At 37.0% G+C, this 24,089-nt stretch overlaps 1 protein-coding gene and 3 pseudogenes across 1 annotated transcript; 3 read left to right on the top strand and 1 right to left on the bottom strand.

Annotated features, from left to right (window-relative positions):
- Positions 1 to 739: 739 nt before the first annotated feature.
- On the bottom strand, positions 740 to 1,895 carry LOC123252585 (annotated as a pseudogene).
- A 1,882-nt stretch (positions 1,896 to 3,777) lies between these two features.
- Positions 3,778 to 5,967, top strand: LOC123252586 (annotated as a pseudogene).
- Positions 5,968 to 13,888: 7,921 nt separating this feature from the next.
- On the top strand, positions 13,889 to 14,661 carry LOC123252587 (annotated as a pseudogene).
- Positions 14,662 to 22,474: 7,813 nt separating this feature from the next.
- On the top strand, positions 22,475 to 23,386 carry LOC123251489 (olfactory receptor 4B1-like). Its single transcript, XM_044680754.1, has one exon. It carries the CDS (start codon positions 22,475 to 22,477, stop codon positions 23,384 to 23,386), a length of 912 nt encoding a protein of 303 aa, XP_044536689.1.
- Positions 23,387 to 24,089: the final 703 nt, after the last annotated feature.

Here is a 24,089-nt window from a genome sequence, read left to right on the forward strand (position 1 = left end):
ATTACTGAGGGAGACAGGGAAAGGAGAGTATTATGCACATTTAATACTGAAGTTCTTAAGATATTTTTTGATTCCTGTGATTTTTTTCTGATGCTGATTCAAGTTTATAAACTGTATATAGCACATGAAATTTTATATTGCAAAAGTAACGAGCCAGTACACGCACACTTTTGAATTTCATGATGTACAAAAAATGTTTAGAATTTCCAACTGTAACAAGAGAAAGTCTGATATTCAAAGTGCAAGTTCTGTGTGTTCAGATATCATACTTTGCCCTCTGCACCTACAATGTCACTCTCCATATTGTTTCTAAGAATCATCAAAGATAGGAAGTACTATATTAGGATGGTTAGTTCCCTAAGACTACTTAATGAGGCATTTGCAAGTTTTTTGTTATATTGCTAGTTTCCAGGGCTTTAGCCCCAATCATGAGCAAATCTGCGTCCTCCCCACAAATACTCAAAAGACAAAGTCAACTCTATTTCCATAAAATCATTTTCTGGTAAGTGGTAGTAGGGGAGTGAGAAGGGGAGCATAAAAACAATAGTGTAACTTCAGAGGTATACTCTTCTATTTGTGCCTCTGAAATGGATTTTAATCTTATCTTAATTTGTCACCACTATAAAAAAATACTGATGATCAAGATTGAAACCTGAAGTTGTTTAACCATATAACTGCCAAGATTATTGAAGTTGAAAAAGGAGATTAGAGAAAGGAAATGATGTCAGTGAATCCTTCATCAATTTTCTGTCTCCATTTCAAATGACCACTTCAGACTTTTCAAGGATACATACACATTTCCAAAACCAGGGTACTTGGTCAAATACATCAATACACCAGTTGCACATTGTCCATCTCGCTGTACACAAAAGCTGCAATTGTAGATTCCATGACAAGGGGGGAAATGTCAATTTGGGTCCAGTAATGCTATCTTGACCTCTTCACCATGTTGATTGCAAAGATGTTGGCCACAGAACTCCGGCCACAGAAACTACAAAACATTCTGGGTTTCTACAGTTGGTTTTGGTGTCAAGAGTTTTCTGGTGATGCTGGTGGCAGGTGGAACCTAATGAACAGTTGTAGATCTTGTCCCAGGAGGAGAGGCAGATGTTTTCCAGTTCTTCCTCTGTAATCTTTTCCACTGGATGAACAATATGAGGAAGGGTCATGGTACCTGGGTGATGACTTCTAGGTGTGCCATCATCATCCCTTGATGGTCTTCCTTTTTCTCACCAACATATACTTGTCCTCGAAATCTATATTACCATCTAAGTGCAGATCTGGGGGTCTTTCAATCAGAGACTTTGACCTGGTGTGTGGACGAATTCTTTCAGGGTTTCTTCTGGAGGGGTCTCTTGGGAAGGAGTGCCTTTGACCTGGCTTTGAAGGGCTACTACCTGGAAGTGATTTCCTTTCAGTAAATAATCCCTAGAAACTTTGTAATTCCAACATTAGTTTTGCAAGCATTGCCCTATTTTCCTTTATATTTAGTGCTGTCTTTTAAAAAAAAAAACTGGAACCTTTCTCATCTTCTGAGTCAGAGTCAGAATTGGAAATGGGGGCCTCTAAGGCTTTGGGTGAGGTTGCTTTCTGATTCCTTGCTTTTTTGGACCCTCAGGTTGGAATTTTTAGAGCTACTTGCAAAGAACCAGAATGTATCATTTGATTCTGAGTCCTCCTGCCTTCATCATCAGAATCCAATTTCATTCCATCTTGTATCTTGCTTTCTGAGAAGCCTCAGAATGATTCATCATCAGAGTTAGCATAAAATTAGTGGCCATTTCTTTAGTGATATCTGACCTGAATTTGGGTTTCTTTAAAATTCCACAATTCCCTCTTAGGTCTTGAGCTTCACTTTCTGGAAAGCTGCATAAAGATTCATTATCAGTGTGAAGATGGGATTAATTCTCCCCTGTCTACTTTTAGATTTAATCACCAGAAGCATATACACTGCCACTTTATGCTTAAGTGGGGGGAGGTCTGCAACCCATGTGTTAAAGTGGGACATAACTCAAAAATGACTGACTGCCCCCTGGGCAGCCCTAAGAAAATTAAAAAACTACAATTGGTCCCCATAAAGTGGGGGGAAGGCACAGGAAGTGATGAAAAGAAGGGTCTTTAAAAGCAGTTGCAACTTCCTGTGAGTGGCATTGTTGGAGCTCTTTTGAGATTGTGAAGGCTGATGGGGGATCATTTTGTGAGACTGCTCTTTACTTTGGATTGGTGAGTGGAAAAAGCTGACCTTCCTTTCCTGACTTCTGGAGAGATTAATACCACATAGGCCTCCCTCTTGGAGGCTGTGTGGGTGATACCTAATTTACCTCTGGGCCCTCTGGTTGGGCTTCTGGAGCCCTGCTGGAGCGAAGCCAGGCACTGGAGCAGATATTGAGCTTGTTAAGCTAGATTTTTTACTCTACCCTCTTTCTCATTTCTCTACCTTACTCTTTCCCTCTATTTTGTAAGTAAAAAACTGATAAAAAGTCATTTTTACTTGAGATATATTAATTTCTGTGACCACATTCTCTTATATCTAGTCCAACTTTAATTTTTTAAACTTTTACATCAGAGTCCTCATTAAAAACATTTGCCAGTTCTCCTCTCTTCAATTTTTGTATTTAGAGTACAGAAAAAATGCCATTTAAAATACACAAGGTAAGGTAAAAAGATTGTGAATAATGATGAGACCACACATTTCTAACATTTACTGACATTTAAGTTCATATAGAAGTTGTGTATACTGCATTTGACACTTGGGCTGGAACCAATTCTCATATTTTATACACAATGATAACCTACAATAGGGCAAATCTGAATAATCAAACCACTTCATGGGATGCATTATTTATACTAATTGGCACCTATCTGCATTCACACCATAGTCATTGTCTTCCTTTTTTCCATTTCCTTTTTTTAAAAGCATTTGATAGGTAGCTAACCTGGATTTGTAACTTTTATTGTTGCATTATGTCATGTTGCTTTCCAAGAGTTTGAACCAATTTAGAACTCTGACATCAGTGGAAGTGTGGCTGTTAAAAACAAACAAACCCTTCCACCTTAGCAGTAAAACGAGACAGTTGGACTCGGTGGTGTCTATAGTTCCTTCTGGCACTAGATTTATGATACTATAATTCAGGCAGTTACACTTTATTTCTCAAAGCTCATCTTTCTAATATTCTGTTCTAATTTCTAACATCTCGTTTATCTTTCTGTTTGGCACATCATATTTCTTTAGTAGATCACTGAAGTCTCACATTGATGATACTTTTTTCTCTAAATCCAGTTGCTATATTTTTGGATGTCCATGTGTTTATTCAGTTTATCATGGTGGAAAGAGTGTTGGATCTTTAGTCAAGAGATGCTTGGATTTCAGTTTTATCTCTAGAACCGACTAGCTATGTGACTTCTCTGAGCCTCAGTATATTCATAGATCTCATTCTTTGGATTCAAGTCATGAATCCTGATTGATTAATATATTAAATAGACATTAAAACTTGAAGCACTTAGGAGTGAATTACATCTATAAGTTGAGAATCAAGTAAGATAATGCATGTAATACATTTTGTAGACTTTAAAGTTCTAAATAAAGTCAGTTTTCATAATAACTGTGAGTATTATTGGTATACTTTTTATTTTCAGTGGTCTTTTTATTTATTTATTTTTATCCTCCTGGTTTCTTTAAACATAACAAAAGGCCAAAGCTTTTCTCTTTTATTATTTCCTGATTTAAATTCATTTTTTATAGTATAATAATTATATTTTAATTAATGGATTTAGCATATGTTGGGCAATGACCTCATCATCTTGACTATCAATACAAGAGTCTGAGCTCCCCCATATACCTCTTCTTCAGCCACCTGTCCTTAGTAGAAATTTGTTACTTCTCTACTACTGTTCCTAAATTTATTTCTGGCTTATTGATTTTGGATCTTTGGATGGCTGCATGATCTAGATCTTTTTTTTCCCATTGCTTTGGAGTTTCTGAGTTCCTTCTGCTCACAGTGATGGCCTTTGACCAGTATGTGGCCATCTGTAAACCCCTCTATTACATGACCATCATGAGCTGTCCTGTGTGTTTTGTGTTGGTGTTTAGTTCCTAGGTAGGGGGTATGTTTCACTCTGTGATTTAGATTCTCATCATTGTCCAATTGACCTTCTGTGGTCCTCATGTGATTGAATACTATTTCTGTGACCTCCATCCCTTGTTTAAGCTTACCTGTACTGATACTTTTGTGGAAGGAATTATTGTGTTTGCCAATAGCAGTTTATTCTCTGTGATGTTCTTTCTCTTCTTGATTTCTTCTTATGTTGTCATACTGATTCACTTGAGAAGCCAGTCAGCAGAAGGGAGTTGCAAGTCTCTGTGAAGATAGAATTAATTCTCCCTTTGTCTATTTTTAGCTAATCAAATCAAGAACTTAAAGTGCCCCTACTTAGCACTGGTAGGTCACTAGGTAGGAGAGTTCACAAATCACTTACTAGCTCACGTATCTAAAGGCCACAACCACTGCCCTCCCCTGGGCAGTGTTGTGAGGAAGATTAGATTAGAGTAGTTATTGACTAGGTATTAAGTACATAGCAGGAAGGAGCTGGAGCTGGGAATTCCAGGATGGAATGAGGGAGGAGGAAGTGTGCCTGTGCCCTGAGTGAGGACTCCATTAGTGGTGGGCAAAAACTGTTGCCAGCCTGGGAGACCTCAGAGCAAAGGACACCCTGCTTCCTGATTTTTCCCCTGGGATCCTGAGTGGTGGCATCTAGCAAAAGGAAAGAAGATCAAGAATCCTGTGCCAGGGAAGAGGTGAAGTTGGAGATCTGGTGTACAGTGCTTCAAGCAAAACCCTCACAACCTAGTACCTGAGACCACTTTGACTCCTGGCATCCAGAGATCATCAGTGGATTGCAGTGAAAATCCCAAAGCCACAAAGGCCCTAGCTGTACTCCAGCCTGGCAGGTTCCAGGTCTGAGGCAGTTACCCAGAGACTCCATTTATAGCTCCTTGGGCCCTGTTAGTTTAGATCACTCAGATAAGAGTAGAATAAGTCCTCTCATTGCCCTGTGGTTTTATCCTTTAGATTTTAAGTATAGAAATCCCTTTCCCACCTTTTAGTCAAACATAATTAAAGCCGTTAGGTCTCTTTTACCTTGTCAGCCTGTTTTAAGACTCTGGCCTAGTGGAAGCTGAGTGACAGTTAAGATCAACTGCCATTCCTGTGGGAATCCAGTAAACTCTGGTCTTTCATCCTGGTCCAGTCTCTCATAAATCCTAGAGTGTGTTCCCACAAACCACTTAGTTTATTTAAAATATCCCTGGTGACCCCATTACCTTACTTATATTTTCTACAGCAGTGCTAGGTAAATTGGGAGGTTGTGATTGGTTCTTGTGAAGAGGGGGAGAGACAGGAAGTGACTTACAGATAATTACTTTAAAAAGCCCAGTCTGGGCATTCAGCCTCTCTCTTTGCATTGGTGAGTGGGGCTGGAGAAACTCTCTTGTTCTTCCTTGACTCTTCCCTTGTATTCTGTATCAGTGAGTAGAGCTGTAGAGACACACTTTTCCTTGGAGTCATTCTGTGTTGGTGGAACTCTGGTGAAGACATCACTGGGACTTTTGGCTGGGGACTATTGGAAAATCCACTTGGATATTGGGACTTGGGGAGGCCCTTGCCAGGGGCTGAGCTAGACTTCACCAGAGCAGCACTTAGGGCTGGTAGGCTAGACCAGGCTTTGTCTCCTTCCTATATTTCCCAATTTCAATATCTCTACCTTATTGTAAATAAAAGCTGCTAATAGTCATTTTGACTTAGGGGCTAATGTTTTATAATTGGTGACCACAATATTATTTTATAATTCTCATATTGAGTCAAAACCTTAAATTTAATTGTTACAGCTTTCTCCACTTGTGCCTCCCACATCACTGTTGTTCTCTTATTCTTTGGTAGTCTTCAGTCTGGGAACAAGTCCAATGAGTGATAACAAAGAACATGGAGGCAGGCTTAGGAATAGAACAAGAATAAGGAGGTCCCCATCGAAGGACTCAGTAGCTTTCTTATCTTCTAAAGAAGATGGACAATATGAACTTATCTCACTGTTCCAAGTCTAGTCATGAGTCTGATAAGATGAATTCGACAGGAGGAAGAGAGGGAAGTGGGCGAAAGTCTTCTGTGATTAGAAAATCTTATAAATTGGTTTTTTGAATTCAATTCATTGGCGTCTCTGTGAAACCAAACCTAGTTATGTCCCCTTCTGCGAAAGGTACAATAAAGTCTATCTTATACGTTAGCTTTCTGACTTTAAGATTATGTATTCATTGAGGAGGAGGGGTCCATTGTTTGTGACCTCCTTTCCACACAGTTGGGAGCTATCAGAGAACTTGTAATGGTAAGAAACATTCAGTTTTCCCCTTTCGGTGAGGCTTTAGACTTGTCAGCTAAGATTTTTTGGCTGCCTGTCAAAAGAAAAGGTATGTGAGTTTCTTGCTAGTTTTCAAGCCTAGAAGAGAGTTCAGAGGCAAAAGTAAAAGGCAATGAAGAATTTCGAAATTCAGAATTCAACAGGATTTGTAAGTATAATCAGGCCAACAAAGAGGGGGAGAGAAGTTTTGGCTCTGAAAAAGCATCTTTATGCAAGAGATTCACAGGAGTAAGATAGAGCAGGACTGAGTCTTTTTGATCAAATAGCTTTAGGACTGTGTGTTGGTGAAGGTTCTTAAGTTTGAGTGTCCAAACTGCAACATCAAGCTGTCTGTCAGCCCCCTTCTTTACTCCACAGAGCAGAGGGAAGAAGTGGTTACTTTGGGTGGCTGGACAGAGGGGTGGAACATTCAAAAATTTTCCTTGGACACTGGGAAGAGGGGGAAATAGAGGAGCTCCCCAAGTGCAGGCTCTGCACGCATGCCATGCCATCACCAATACTGCTCTAGGACATCTTAGGTTTATTGAAAGTTTGATGGAATTGAACAATTTTGACTAGGCATGGGGTATCTCCTCAGACAAAGGAAGTCTGGAGAATATACACCTAGCATTCCTGGATTGCTGGGCCACTCAGACAGAATCAGATGGGAAATGGACTGGGAACCCCATTTGTGCAGAGGATGAGGATTAATGAATCTGGAATAAACTTGGAGCTGCTTTGGGGCTAATGAACTGCTGACATGGGGGTGGCAGATATTTTCAGAATTATAGATATTTTGATCCTAGAGATAGATAAAGATTAAACATAGGGAAGATGGTCAGCAATAATCAAGGAAAAAGTGCAATGAAAAAAAATAAAAGGAGTTTATATTAATTTCCCAGAGACAGTCCTTTAGAGATTAGAGTACAATCCTGGGATATTTCACTCAGATATAAAAAATTCAATAGGGAGATATTTACAAAGTAATCTTGTCTTAGATGGGGAGGTTTCCTTCTTGATAAGAGTGCCATGGTTTGGCCAAGATTTGGTTCCACAGAGGGCAGATTTGTGAGGGATTAAATCTTTTTGTGAATGCAAAACACTTTTGGAATGAGGAAGAGTGTGCCTATGCTGCCTTCTGGCTGCCAGAGGTGGAAAAGTTTGTTTTAAAAAAGCAACAAAAAACAAGAGGAGAAGAAAATAGTGGAGCAGTAACCATTAAGGGAAGTATCAATGGGACAAGGGATTGGCTTTGTTAATGCTCCCTTGAGTGGTTCTGAAGTTAGAACCTTCAAGTGAGATGAAAAATTTCCAAAAAATGATCCAGAAGAGCAGGACCAGATCAGGCAAGCTTCTAAGAGAACTTGGGATAATGAGTATCTCATCCCAGGGAAGGCTGAGTTAGGGCTGAATAGAAATGCCTTCTTCAAGATCCTAATTGGGATTATAAGGATCCAGTCCAACAGGAAAATATAAGATATCTTAGGATAATTATTATTCAGGGCATAAGAACAGCTGTGTCTCAGAATCAGGAACTGAAGTTTTATGAAGCCAAACAGGAGAGAGATGAGACCTCCAATTATTTTTTTTAACTCTGGCCTAGATGTGACTAATCCCTGGTCAGATATTAGTAGAAAGCTCCAGAAAGTGGAAGATTGGGCAAATAAACCATTAGATAAACTCTTATAGCAAACCCAAGAGATATTGTGACAGTGAAAGAAAAAGTCCTGGCGGGAAGGACAGAGTAGTGATGGAATGATTCCCAGAAAGAAAGGATGGAACAATCAATTTTGAAGGTTTTCAGAGGCCACACATGTCTCTCTTATGTGCTAGCTGTGGAAAAGCAGGACACTTGGTAAAGAATTGTTCCAAACAAAAGAGAGCAGAAGATTCTGTCTTATAGAGACTAATGACCCAAGGAGTCTGAGGCTCTTTGATGACTTTCACCCAGAGCCCTAGATAACATTGAAAGCGGAGGATCAGGAAGTGGAGGTAGTCTTCCTGATAGATATGGATGCTGCTAGGTTGTCTTTTATTGTGCTAGCCCCAGGGGTTAAGCTTTGTAAAGTGAAATTTATGGTGACTGAGGTAAAAGGAGAACATTTTCCTGTCCCCATCACCCAATAAATAGTAGTGAAATATGAGCAAGAGAAAATATCAGGGAAATTATAATTTGCAGAGAAGGAATCTCCAGATCCCATAAGGTGGGACTCAGAGGGAGAAGAGAAATTCTTAGAACTTAAGAGAGCTTTTCAGTCTGACTCAAGGATACCAAAGTATAAAATCTTGTTATATAAAGATGACCTAGTTCTGACATCAGATTCTAATTTGAACCCTGAAAGGTTTCTGCGGTGAACTGGGAAGAAGTATCCAGAGGAAACAGAGTATGACTGCATGGAAGTAATAGATTGCCAGACTAGAGTGAGGGAGGATTTGCAAGAGTCTCCCCCACCTGTGGAAGTGAACCTGTTTATAGGTGAGTCCTCATGAGCCTTAGATAAAAAAGGAGAAACAGATACACTGTACTTTTTGGAAATAAGGCTGATCTATTGGATAGAGGCTGCCCTCCAGAGGCCTAGTCAGCACAGATATGTGAGTTATATGCACTTAACCAGGCTTTGAAGATGCCAGAAGAGAGAGGCCCAATTTCTAGCAAAGGGAAAGCATTAGCTCATGTGGAATTATTGAATCAAGTATTAACAGACTTGCTGAAGCCAAAAATGCTGAAAGAAGCCAGCCAAGTCACTGGTATAACAGTGATCAAAATTTTGCTTGAGCAACTTGTGCCAAGGTATGAGTTTATTGAGATTATTGATTCTTATAATGGGACCCATTTTACATCCAAGGTGTTGTAGGGATTAGCAAGAACTTTAGAAATTGACTGGGATTTTCATACCCCATGGTACCCTCCTTCTTTAGGGAAGGTAGAAAGAATGAATCAAGAACTTAAGAGGGAAGCTTACCAAGTTGATAATGGAAACTCAGGTACCTTGGGTCAAACATCTTTCTTTGGGCTTACTGAGGATAAGGATAAAGTCTTGAAGAGATATTAGGCTGTCCCCCTCTGCTGTTGAAATCTGAAGACACAACTGTGAGAACTGCTGAATGAGATTGGGCTTGTTACACTCAAATGAAAGGACCAAGTAGAACCCTCTTTTCCTGGAAACACTGCTGAGACAGGTTTTAAAGTTTATGTTAACTGTTCGATGTCTGTCTCCTGTAACTCTGTGTTGTCTTGTTGTTCACACAAGGGGAGGTTGGGAAGAAAACTCTATGTTATTGATGAAGTAACTCTGTCTCTCCTCTCCATCATTCCAGAATATGAGGGGTTTTTTGAAAGACAGGAGAATGAGTGAAGAGATTCAAAAAGGCACTTCTTTTTGTGTGTGTACATTTTGAGTTTCTTAAACTCTAAGATAGCTTAATTAAGCAAAAAGGGATTTTGCCCTCTGCTTTACAGAAGACAGAGGCAGAAAAAGATCTGTTAAACACTTCCTCCTTTATCCTCTGCTCTGGCCACAGAGAGGGAAGGTATAAGAAGAACAGAAAGAGATATTTGATCTCATTTGAATTTCTGAATAGTATTAATTTCAAGGTTGGAATATGTCATTATGTGGTTTTGGAAAATCATAGGTGATTTTGAAATATGCTTGTTTAACTGAGAGAAATGAATATAGAGGTGATTCAGAGTTTAACATTGTCTATCATATTGTTTATGAGATTACAGAAGGGTTTTGTTTTGTATCAATTTAGTAGTGAGAGAGTTGTTTGTTCCCTCTGAGATTTAAAGTAAACACAATGGTTAAAATGGTTTGAACTTTTGAACATATCAAGAATAGTTTGCATTTGAATAAAGTAAAATTGAGAACTGATTAATATATTATTTAATCAGTGTAATGAGTAGCCAGTCTGTTTGTCAGAAAGAGTTTACTTTAAGAAACAAATGAGAAGCAAACATAATAATGCTGACTATTTAATGAAGTGCAATGGTATTAGAAATTAGAAACAGTATTAGAAATTTAGTACCAGCTTTATAGAAGTAAGAGGTGATGAAGCACTAAGAATTTATGCTCACAAGTGAAAATGCTATGAACATTGGGAAAGAAAAAGTTTTAATTCTGTATATGTGAAATGGAACATGTATCAAGAGTTTGGAATACTGTTAAATAATTTTTGAAATATAAGTGTTCTATAGATTGCTACCAAAATTTGTACTTTGGACAAGAATAGTTTTGTTTGAATGTAAACACAAATCAAAATGCAATCCGTATCATGTGATTTTGTTTAATCACAAATGATTTATGAATTTGTACTGTTGACTAAATTAATGTCTGAGGTGAATTGGATGAAATAATGTACTAAAGATATAGTATGTAAATGATGTAATTTTTAAGAAGAATGATAATCTGGGCTCTTTTGAGCTACTAATTAGCAGGTAGAAATAATACCTGGTAGACTGAAGTTTATTTGAATAATGATGGTGAAAAGCAAGTAGAAGAAGGTAAGAGGAATATTGGATTAGAATATGATGGATATGAAAGTCTCAATGTAGTGTATGTGAAGTACAGAAAGTGAACAGAGTTCTATTGTACATTAAGCAGAAGCTTTGAAAGGAAAAAGAGTGAATGTTTTGAGACTAGCAAATTTAAGCAATTAATTATCTTATTTCCTCACTATTAAGAAGGAGGGGCAAACTCACATAGAACAGTTTTTATTATGATAGATTGATAAGAAAAAATAGTTGAAACTATCAATAATTTAATGAAAGTAGCAGGATATAAAAAGCAGGATGTAAATAGCAGGATGTAAAATAAACCCACATAAATTATCATTATTTCTATATATCACTGACAAAGTCTTTCAAGAAGAGATAGTAAGAGATAACTCATCTAAAATAACTTCAGATAGAATAAAATACTTAGGAGCATACCTGCAAAAACAAACCAAGAAACTACATGAACACAAAGTACTTTTTATGCAAATAAAGTCAGATTTACATAATTGGAGAAATATTGTCATGGGTTGATGGAGCCAATATAATTAACCTAATCTACTTATTTGATGACATTTCAATTAAATTACCAAAAATTTTTTTAAAGAAAAATTTCTTTTGGAAGATCAAGCAAAATTTCATTTGGAAGATCAAGAATTTAAAACAAATTAATGAAAAAATGTAAAGCAAGTAGGTCTAGCAGAATCATATTTCAATTTGTATTTTAAAGCAGTAATTATCAAAATTATGTGGTACTGGCTTAGAAACAGAAAAGTAGTAGGCAGTTAGGTGATTCAGTAGATTGAGAACCTAGGCTTAGAGATGAGAGGATGTATGTTCAAATCTGGTCTCAGACACTTCCTAGTTGTGTGACCCTGGGAAAATCATTTAACCCCAATTGTCTATCCCTTATCACTCTTCTGCCTTGGAAACAATACATAGTATTGATTTTAAGACAGAAGACAAGTGTTTAAAAAATAGAAAAGTAGATCAGCAGAACAGAATAGACATACAACAATCAGTTGGAATAGATTAAAGTAACTTTTCATTTGACAAAAGTAAAGATTCAAGATTCTGTGATAAGAATTCAGCATTTGGCAAAAATTATTAGAGAAACTGGAAAGCAATATGGCAGGAACTAGATATAGACAAATTTCTTAAATAATTTAAGATCAACATGGATCCATTATCTAGGTACAAATGGAGATATAAGCAAATAAGAAGAGCAAGGAACCTATTACCTATCAGATTGATGGATAGAAGAGGAATTTATGAATAAATAAGAGATAAAGAGCATTATAAGATGTAAAATAGATAATTTTGATTACATTAGATTGAAAAGTTTTTTGTACAAATGAAACTAATATAGCCAAAGTTAGAAGAAAAGCAATAATTTGGGAAAATATCTTAATAGACAATTTCTTAGAAAGAGGTCTCATATCTAAACTATACAGAGAAGTTTGTCAAATTTATAAGAATATGCACCATTCCTTAATTGACAAAAGTCAAAAGATATGAATGGATAGTTTTTGGAGGAAGAAATCAACATGAAAAAATGCTCTAAGGCATTATTGATGAGAGAAATGCAAATCAAAACAACTCTGAGATATCATCTCACACATAATAGATTAGCCAAAATAATAAAAGATCAAAATGAGAAATGTTGCTGTGGATATGGAAAAATGAGAACACTAATACACTGTTGGTGGAACTATGAACTGATTCAACCATTTTGGAGAGTAATCTGGAATTATGCCCAAAGACTTATAAAACTGTATACACTTGGAAAAAACGCAGACCTACTAAAGTAATCAGATAAAATGAAGTCTTTAATCAGCAAAGAGATAGGTCCAATACAATCAGCCACTATCACAGAACAAAGCACCAAAATACTACACAGAGTCAAAATCCTGGGGCTCTGGGGACAGTATCTCTGGGAGAATGCACTTCATGAGATGATTCTCCAAAGAAACAATAGAACATAGGAATCTTATATACCTTTTGGGGAACTCAAGGCATCAAATATACACTGACAGGCTGTAAGCAGGCTTGGGAAAGAGGCCATAGTCAGAGGCTGGGGTATCAGAGAGGTCTATTTACAATGGATACTAAAAGGATGCTTCCTGCACAGGTATTGGTCTTCTTGGGAATGGATCTCTGATACAATGGGGCAAACTTCTAAGACTAGAAGGGTACTTAATATTTGATTAGGTCTGCTAGCCCCAACTAAGCTGGGATCATCAAATACTTTAAGGTCTATTGTTCAGTCTGAAATAGGTGAATCTAGGACTTCCCTCAGGGTGAGATCTCAGGGGACAAGGGGCAAAATTGGAGTCTTCAGATTTCAAGTTGAAATGCCTTTTGACCCAGCAATACTACTATTAGGTTTGTTTTGTAAAGTGATCAGGGAAAAAGGAAAAAGAACGTATATGTTCTTTTTTTAACCCTTATCTTCCATATTAGAATCAATACTATGTATTGGCTCTAAGGCAGAAAGAAAGGTCTAGGCAATGGGGGTTAAGTGACTTGCCCAGGGTCACATAGCTAGGAAGTGTCTGAGGCTAGATTTGAACCTAGGAACTCTCATCTCTGAATAGAATTGATACCATTAAAAAAAGGTAATGTAGCAAGAATTTAGGAAGACTTGTGTTCAAATCCCGCTAGTATTACTAGCTGTGTGACCTTTGTCAGACATTGAACTTTACCGAGCTCAAGCCTCAGGATAGTATGTTTCATAAAAATTGTCATTCACTTTCATAATTGACCCCAGACTAATGACATTCTTATTTCCTCATGTCTTCAGATAAATTCATAATGTATGACTCATTTGAAAACCATCAACATTTCATGCAAAGTAACATCTCAGAATTTATTCTAACTGGTCTGTCCCAGAATGAGGAGGTGCATCAAGTTTGCTTCTTTCTCTTCTTACTTTTTTACACAATCAATGTCTTTGGGAATTCCCTTATTATCCTCAATATCAGGAGTAGACCAAATCACAATTCTCCCATGGACTTCTTCTACAGTCTCTTATCTTTGCTAGATATTTATTATTCTTATGGCACTGCTCCAAAGCTGATTGTGAACTTCCAAGTTAAAGTCAAGGTCATCTCCTTTGTAGATCTTGACTTGTAGAGCTCAACTCTTTGGATCCATTTCTTTGGGGGCTGTGCAGAGATCTTCATCCTAAAAGTAATGGTTTATGACAGTATATGGTCATTTGTAAGTCCCTGCACTATACAGCTATAATGAACCAGAGGGTTTGTACTATCTTGGTGGTGAGTTCTTGGGTGAGAGCCTTTATTCATTCTACTGTACAGACCCTTCTCACTCTCTGGTTGCCCTTCTGAGGTTCCAATCTGATTGACCATTACTTCTGTTATGTCAATGTCCCATTGAAACACACCTGCACTGATGCTTATGTGGTGGGGTCATTGGGGTGACCAATGCTTGCATGATATCCTTGACTTGCTTTATCATCTTTGTGGTCTCCTAAGCTGTTATATTGCTCTCCCTCAGGACTTGCTCCTCAGAGGGGGAGATAAAGGCTCTCTGCACCTTTTCTTCTCATGTTATTGTGGTAATTTTGTTCTTCATACCTTGCATCTTCATCTATATGTGGCGCTCAACTAACTTTCACAGAAGATAAGATGGTAGTTGTGTTCTATACCACCATAACCCCCAGGTTGAATCCACTGATCTATACCCTGAGGAATGCAGAAGTAAAGAATGCCTTAAAGATTTGGTGGGCCAAGAAAGTGATGGAAGAAACAAATTGCTAGATGAGACAACTACGATTTTACCAAGTAAGAAAGGGATGGGAGAAAAGCTTCCTTATAATTTTCCTTTAAACCTGTCCCTCACATGACTTACTAAAGACTTGGTCATTTTTACCCCTCAAATCAACTCCCTCTTTATAATTTCTTTTACTTTGTCCTTTATCCATTTAATATCCACATGGCATGGATAACTCTTCATCTGGCCTTGTTTACCTGATATACCACTCACTAGGCATGTGTATATATATATATATACATATACATGCCTAGTGAGTGGTATAATGTGTAGTCAACTCTTCATAGAAGCAGAAAAAACATGATTAGATAGTATATTGTGACATTTGTTCTTGGGATAGCAATAACAAGTAATGCCTAACCTTTATTAAATTATTAAATGGCTACCAGCCCACTGCATTTTTAGATCCTGGTAATACATAGTCTTATAGGTTTGATAGGAATTCAAGATTTCTTTTGTAAAATTTTGTTAATTTACAATTTTATTTTTTACAATTATATGTAAAATAATTTTTATCATTAAAGAAAAAGTTTTGAATTCTGTATTATCTCCATCTCATACTTTCCTCTTCATTCTTGAGAAGGCAAGCAATTATCTATAGGTTAAACATGTGCCATCATGCAAAACATATTTTATCATTAGTCATGTTGTGAAAGAAGACACAGGCCAGAAAACAAGCAAGAAAAATAAAGAAAAAATTTAAAAGTATGCTGTTATTTGTATTCAGATGCTATCAGTTTTTTCCCTGGGGTGTGTATAGTATTTTCCATCATAAGTTCTTTGGAATAATTTTGAATCATTCAATTGCTGAAAAGAGCTAAGTCACTCACAATTCATTAGAAATATTAATTTTTCTGCATATAATGTTCTCATGGCTATGCTTGTTTGACTTTGTATTAGTTCATGTAAATCTTTCCAGTTTCTTTTTTGAGAGAAATCACTTGTTATCTCTTAGAGCACAATCTCATTCTATCGTAATCATATACCACAACTTGTTTAGTCATTCCTCATTGATGGGCATGTTCTCAATTTCTAATTCTTTGCCACCACAAAAAGCTGTTCTAAATATATTTAACAAATTAAAATCCTTTTCCTTTTTTTTAAAAATCTGAGATACAGACCTTGTAATGGTATTTCTGGGTCATAGGTATGCCCTATTTTGTAGTCTTTGAATATATGAATATATGAATTCAGGATTTCTATGAAATACTAGGAATTTCTTGGAGAAAAATGAGTTTTTTAAATTCCCCATGCCACAGCTTATATGAATGGAGAAAGAAGTTCCTTCTTAGTTTTTTGACTCATATTTTCAGTTGGGCCTACGTTTGGATGATGACACAAACCATGGATTCTGAATTGCAGCCCTGCTTAGGGATTAGGCTTTGGGATCTAGTATGACTTGGAATTCATGAAAGTGGGTGATTTCCCTTGTCCCATTTACTGGCAGGGAGTGTTGAATGATTTTAGCTTTGAGTAGCCCAACATGAATTGAGCATATTTCACAACTATTCTATGCAAAGATCTTTTCTACCATCCTGATACCCTGGTATGGTGAAAGTAATATTAATTCAGATTTTCCCCATGTTTTGCTAAGATTCCTCACACCTAAAATCAAAGAATATTTATGAGACTTAATTGATCTGAGATACTATTGCCATGAACTCATCTTCCTGTTTGGATAGATGTATAAAAGAATTTCATCATCTGTAAAGTGAGGTGGAGAAGGGAAATGGCAAACTATTCTAGCATCTTTGTCAAGAAAACCCCCCAAGGGGGCCACAACTGAAAATGACTGAATAACAGGAATACATTAAAGAAAGCTAGTGCAAAAGGAGTCGGTGCCCCAGTCACTCTCCTCAGGTGATTAGATGCAATTCTGTGTGGATAAGAGGGGGAATGCATCAATTTGAACCACTTCTGTCTCCTTGCTGAGTTTTGATTCAGAGCCATGGATCATCACACCTTTTTATTAACTATTAGATTGTCTCTGACTGTCTTTTTTCTTTCTAATTTTCTTTTTAATTCTAATTTCAAACCTAACCTACCAGACTCTTAAAGTCAGACATGATCTCTAAAACTTAGCTTTTATCTACTGATGGCTTTGATTGCCAATTTTCCTTATTGGAGCTTCAGCACATCACTTGGTTTCTCACTTCCCAATTAATGCCCCATCGTTCAATACAGTAGGATGGTGTAGAGGTAGACAGACCTCTACACTGCATAAATCCATGTAATTTGGGATTGTGATACTTCAAATCCCTTCCTCACAGCACTATGGTGAGGACCAATGGATACCATGTTTATCAAAGTACTTTGTAAATATTAAAGAGCCATGTACATACATATGAACTTATTTCAGGGGGCTATTCTGAGGTCAATTCTACAGAAATAAAAGGGCAGTATTTTTAAAGAAGAGAAACAACCTAGTCTTGAGTGCTAAACTCAATACTTGACATTCCATGGTTGTACTGATCACAGACTCTTTTCCAGGCACCCCCAACCTCCTAACAGGTTCAGTCTGGTGAACTTTTTCAAGTACAGATCATCACCTTTGGGTATCAAAAGATATGGCAGATAAGATTGCTAGCTACTGTCAATGATCTTTAGAAGACTATAGAGATGGGAGTCTGGCAAAAATGAATAAATTCAGACATGCTGATTTTAAAAAAGAAAAGAATAAGATCTAAAAACTAGTGATCTTAATTTTGGTTCTTAGAAAATTCTAGCATTTCAAGTGAGAACGCCACAGTTTTTTTCTCTAAAGGATAAGTTTATAATTGCTGATTAAAACTGGCAAGTTCATAATTGCCAATTAAAATCTACTTGGCATACAGAATCCTAGTAGATAATAAAGGATTTTAAAAAAGGATTCTTTGTTATAATAGCTGGTATTTATATAGTGCTTTCTGTTTTGCAAAACATTTTACAAATAGTATTTCATTTGAACCTCACAACAACCCTGGGAGGTAGGTACTATTATTATTACTAATTGATAGATGGGGAAATTGAGGCAAAAGAGGGTAAATGACTTGCTGAGTATGATACAGCTAGAAAATCTGGGTCTTCCTGTTTCCGTGTGCAAACTTCTAGCCACTGTACCACCAAACTGCCTGTAATTTTGAAGAACTGGATTGAACATATATAGAAGAAAGTAGAGATCACCAGAAGCTAGCATGGCTTGATTACAAAAAAGTTATTCCAGATGAATGGTATTTCCTTTCTTGATAGGGTCACTAAACTGCTACATCAGGGGAATGATGCGGACATCATTCCCAAAAATTTCAACAAAGCTCCTAATGAAGTTTCCTATGCTATTCTTGTGGAAAAGAGAGAAGAACATGAGCTTTTTATTGCTGTTGATTCATTGCAGTTGTGTCTAACTCTTTGTGACTCCATATGTTTTTTGTTTTTTATTTTTTGGCAAGGGTACAGGGATGCTTTGTGATTTCCTTCTCCAGCTCATTTTACAAATGAGGAAACTGAGTCAAATAGCATTAAATGACTTGCCTACAATCACATAATTAATGAGATTTGAACTCTGGTCTTCCTAATGTCAGGTATATGGCTCTGCCCCCTTTGCCACATCACTGTGGTTAGGTATGAACTAGATGGTAATAAAATTAGATGATTTTGGTTGATGGGGGAGCTAAAGCCCAGAGAAGGAGAGTGGCCTAGCCAACATCATCATGAAGACAGGAAAAGCTTCTCAGTTTTCTGATTGCCATTGTAATTCTTCCCACTAATCTCTGCTACTTCAGAATTGTACAATAAATTAGATATGAAGTTTTGTGATGAAATCCCAGGTTTACTCACTTGTCTATTTCTATTCCCCAATCTCCCTTTCAGATGCACATCATTTCCTGGAACAGTGTGAGACTTAGATCACTATGTAACTAATAGAAGCAAACCCCAACCTTTTCCCAAGCCATCATTTTGTTGGCAGAGTTTCTTCCTATGGGACTGGGGATGACCTCAGGGAACGTGATCTCTTGATCATAGCTACTGGTTTAGTTCATTTTTTATAAAGTTAGGAAATCTCAGAACTGAGGTCTTACATTTGACATCTCTTCTGGGTAGGTATAAGTCCTTTCATGTGTGGAGGACTTTGGCTGTTGGCTTGGCTGCCTCTGGCAGTTTTTGCTATTTTCTAGGGGCAGGAAGACCAAAGAATTGACAGGAAGATCTTGATCCAGAACCTGGGTAATTCATCTTTTAAGGGAACTGAGTTTTCTTGTTTTCAGAGACCACAGAAAATTTGGGATTATAGCCTGGGGAGGGAAGGCACCAGTTATAACCTGGGATTTAGCAAAAACAAGGAGATAGATGGTGTTGTGAGGAAAGAAAGCAGGGAATTAGAATAGGAATTGTGAGTGGGCATTTTTTTGGTGGACAGGGGACATAGCTACTCGGAGAATTATTTTTGCTCTGTTATACAGATTTGTAATAGGTTTTGTTGTATTTATTTTCTCAGTGGGTGTGGGAAGAGCATATGAGATAGAATTCAGACATAAAAAAAATAAAACTGCATAAAAAACCCTAGAGATATTTGGGAGTTTTCTTCTTATCAATGATTTCCTTCAGAGAAGATGCTTGGAAGTAGAATCTTTGCATCAAAGTATGTGAACATTTTAATGATTTTATTTTCATAATTCCAAATTACTTTCTCAGATGACTGTGTCATTTCACAGCCCTACTAACTATGTATTCATCCATATCTTCCCACGATGCCTCCAAAATTGATTTGTTTTTTCATCTTGTGTCATCTTTGCCAATTTACTGCAGTAAAACCTCAGGGTTTTAAAATATTTTCATTTTTCTTAGTTTTTAGTGATTTGGAACATTTTAATTAACATTTTGTAGCTCTTCTTTTGAGAGCTATTTGCTAATTTCCTTTGGCCTTTGCATTTATGTATCAGTTAATGGTTGTTAGTCTTATGAATATCTGTTATAGAAACACTTAAAATATATTTGTTTGATAATTCTTCACACTAAGCCTCATTTGACAGTTGCTAGCTAAAACAACCTTCCTGATAACCTGCTTTCCTCCTATAGGGAGGCTTTGGAGTAAATCCAAGCTATTGTTGGTCTGATTTTCCCCTGTGATCATTCCAAAGAGGAAGGATTTAATCCTACTAGAACTCTTGTTACTACAATATTGCCTCCAAAATCTGTTCCTCTTCACCTTGATATTTGTAAATGACATCTCCTTCCTTTTCAATGATTAAACAAACCCTTACCTTCCATCTTAGAATCTCTAAGTATCCATTTCAGGAGAGAAGAGTGGAAGAGCTAAGCAATGGGAGTTAGGTGACTTGCCCATGTTCACAGAGTTAGAAAGTGTCTGAGGCCAGATTTGAATCCAGGATTTTCCAACTCCAGACATGGTTCTCTATTTACTGAGCCATCTAGCCACTCTGGATGCTTATTGTAAAAATGGCTTTCAACAATTTTTACTTAGCATAATGTTGTTTGATTCTCAGACTTTCAGATTTTATTACCCCATTTTACTGTTGTGAAAACTGAGACTAAAAGATTAAGAACCTTGTCCAACATCACATAGCTAACAAGTGTCTGAAGTAGAATGAGAACCTGAATCTTCCTTACTGTTAGACCAATGGCATTTCTATCACTTGACCTCTTGGTATTTACCTTGGAAAAATTCTCAGTGCATTAGCATAAAAAAGTCCTAATTGGGCTTAGACTTTCCTCCCTTCTCCCTTCCCTTCTGTTTCTGTTGTTGCCTCTCCTTAAGAGATTGTCTTGGAATATTTAATGATGAAGATAATCCCACAGTTTTTTTAAAAATACTGGAATAGAATTTACTTTGAGTAAAAATTATTTAAATGTTCATTAAACTTTCAAAGGATTAAATAGGACACATAGAATCTGCCATGGACCAAACACTTTACAAATATTACCCCATTTCATTTTCATAAGAAACCTTGGAGAAAGGTTATAAATTTTTCCCTGTATGATGTCCTAAAATTTCTTTTTTCAAACCTTTTTCAGGAAGTCTAATAACTGTAAATGAATTCTCTTTATTCCATCTTCTAGTTCCATCATCTTTACTTGTAAATAAAATTATCAAGTCTTTGTCTAGATGAGTTCTTTGATTTTCTTTTGTTTACTGTTTCAGATATTTGACTTCCATCAAAATAATATTATTACACAGAACATCCATATTATTATAAAAATTTCTACAGCTTTCTCCAATTATGAAGTTACTTTTTGGTTATATATTTTTGGGAATAATTCATGCCAGATAGCTTAATAGATAGATTCTAAAAAAAGTTTATAAGACAATGTGAACTTTCATTAAAATTTTCCATTTTAATTTTGTCATTATTGTTAATTCATTAATTTTTCCCCTTGGTCTCTTCCCCTTAGGTTATTTTAATATAAAATATGTATTAATTGCATTAGTGATTTTCTCTCCTGTCCTTGTTATTTACTTGCCAGTTTCTATTGTTTTTCTGAGAGAGTAGTGTCTTCCTAACCTTTTTGCCTGCCATTTCTTCTCTACCATTCACTTAAATATACATGATAACCTCAAAGTCTTAGAGGTATTTTAAGCTTTAATATGTTAAAACTTCAATAAGGGGGGCAGCTGGGTAGCTCAGTGGATTGAGAGCCAGGCCTAGAGACGGGAGGTCCTAGGTTCAAATCCGGCCTTAGACACTTCCCAGCTGTGTGACCCTGGGCAAGTCACTTGACCCCCATTGCCTACCCTTACCAATCTTCCACCTATAAGTCAATACACAGAAGTGAAGGGTTTAAAATAAAAAAAAATTCAATAAGATCTTTAAAAGCTTTAATAGCCTAAAATTGCAGAGACTTTTGAGACTCCATGTATATGTATATAGAGAACAGAGGACAAAGCTTGGAAGGTGATAGTTTTTTTTGCATTTTCCCCTTGTTCAGGATGCCATATAAATATGTGTGTATATGCACACACATCTCTTTATGTAAATATGTGTGTATAGGCACCTACATATAAAATATATATACAATACTTGTTCATGCAATACATATATAACATTAGATAGAGAACTGAACTCAGAAAGACTTGAGTTTAAATTTAATCCTCAAACACTAGCTGTATGATCTTGGAAAAGTCACTTAAAAGCTGTCTGCCTCAGTTTCCTTATGTGTAAAATGAAGATAATATATCACAACTTGTTTAGCCATTCCCCAATTGATAAGCATCCTCACATTTTTGAAGTTTTTGAAACCAGAAAGAGAATTGGTTGAAGAATTTATGGATTATTAATTTGTAGAAAACAAGACTAAGAGACAACATATGAGCTCATTTAAAATTTTTGAAAGATGTCACGTAAAACAAAGATTTGATTTTTTTCTATTTGGACTTGAAGGAGTGAATAAGGAGCAATGCCTGAATGTAGCTAAAAGAATGATTCTAGCTGAATTGTTGGGAAGATTGCCTTATGGTGGGAGCTTTCTCAATATAGAATTAGCTGCCTCACATTATTTTACATTCATTCTTATTACATTCAGCCTCAGAGAGAGGCTAAATAACTACGTAATTTGCACAGGGGATTCTCTTTTGAGTTGGCTAAAGTAGATAAATTCTGAGATCTTTTCTGAATGCAATTCTATACCAAATTTATTGCTACAGGATTAGGAAAACAATTGTGAATAAAATATATCAAATGTTGTGGAGTTATTCGGAATTAAGAAGAAAATTTACATTAAGAATAAAACATTCATGGTACTTTTTTCTTTTGTCTTACTTCAAGCCTAGTAAGTTTCTCTTGAACTGATATGACATGATTGGATTCCATGGCCATAACAAACAACGTGACCCAGCTAATCTTTACAGGACTCTTCCAGGATCAAGAAGTACAGAGAGTGTGTTTTGTGGTTTTTCTTCCAATGTATGTAGCCACAATGTTGGGCAATGGCCTCATCATCTTGACTGTCAACATGAGCAAGAGTCTGAGCTCTCCCATGTACTTCTTCCTCAGCCACTTATCCTTAGTAGAGATTTGTTACTCTTCCACAGTTGTTCCTAAATTTATTTCTGGCTTATTGACTGAGAACAAAACTATCTCTTTGGATGGCTGCATCACCCAGATCTTCTTTTTCCACTTCTTTGGAGTTGCTGAGATCCTCCTGCTTACGGTGATGGCCTATGATCGATATGTGGCCATCTGTAAACCCCTCCATTATATGACCATCATGAGCCGTCCTGTGTGTCGTGTGCTGGTGGTTAGTTCCTGGCTTGGGGGCATGTTTCACTCTGTGATTCAGATTCTCATCACTGTTCAGTTGCCCTTCTGTGGTCCCAATGTGATTGATCACTATTTCTGTGACCTCAATCCCTTGTTCAAGCTTGCCTGTACTGATACTTTTGTGGAAGGAATTATTGTGTTTGCTAACAGTGGTGTAATTGCTTCATGTTTCTTTCTCCTCTTGATTTCTTCTTACGTTGTCATCTTGGTTCACTTGAGAAACCAGTCAGCAGAGGGGAGACGCAAAGCTCTTTCCACTTGTGCCTCCCACATCACTGTTGTTCTCTTATTCTTTGGTCCTGCCATCTTTCTCTACTTGAGGCCATCTTCTACCTTTACTGAAGACAAACTTGTGTCTGTGTTCTATACAGTGGTTACTCCAATGTTGAATCCCATCATCTATTCTTTGAGAAATGCAGAAGTGAAGAATGCTATGAAGAGGTTGTGGGGAAAAAAATGAATTTCAGCAGGGAATGAAAATGGACTTGTGAAGACAATGAACACTGACTTGCAGGGTAGTGGTTATATAAATATTGATGCATATATAATGTAATGGATAAAAAGGGGTACACTAAAGTTCGGGGAGTGTTCTTCTTCCCTTGCTGAGTGACAGAGGGGTAAAAGGGTGATCGAGGTAATAGGAGGAATGGAAGGGAAAGTTGGGTTTAAGGAGGAATGATCAGGGTCGTATTTGGATGGTAAGGGTACAGGTGAGGTATTCAGGAGAGGCAGCTGACACAGACTAGACTCCCAAGCTAGAAACAGAGGACACTAGGGGGAAATAGGCTGAACCCTTCCAGGCAGGAAAGGCACTTTTACAGACACAAGTAATAGGGCCAGTCATAAGTTGTTTGAATCTGACTTGAGAGCTTTCTTGTCAGTTTCTCAAGTCCTCAAAGGAGGAATCACAAGGCTCCTTCCTGTCAATGAAATTGAAGTGATTTCAGGAGGAAGCATTGGGCAACTACTTCCTCCCAAGATGGATGCCTCCAGTTTCCCTCAGGAAATAAAGAGAATTATTCCTTCCCCTTCACACTTGCCTAATTTCTTCAACACAAAGATTCTCTAGAGGGTTGGATTAGGTAACCAAGGGTTTTTTTTTAATGTTTCAGGGCTGGTCTGGAAGGAGAGAGGGGATTGAGTTTTCTGACAGCTGCTAGGGA

The sequence above is a fragment of the Gracilinanus agilis genome, chromosome 6 (assembly GCF_016433145.1).
Source record: "Gracilinanus agilis isolate LMUSP501 chromosome 6, AgileGrace, whole genome shotgun sequence".
In the NCBI taxonomy this organism is placed as follows: Eukaryota; Metazoa; Chordata; class Mammalia; order Didelphimorphia; family Didelphidae; genus Gracilinanus; species Gracilinanus agilis.

Excerpts from the sequence above, each read along its gene's own strand:
- LOC123251489 (XM_044680754.1), top strand. The coding sequence starts at position 22,475 with ATGGCCATAACAAACAACGTGACCCAGCTAATCTTTACAGGACTCTTC.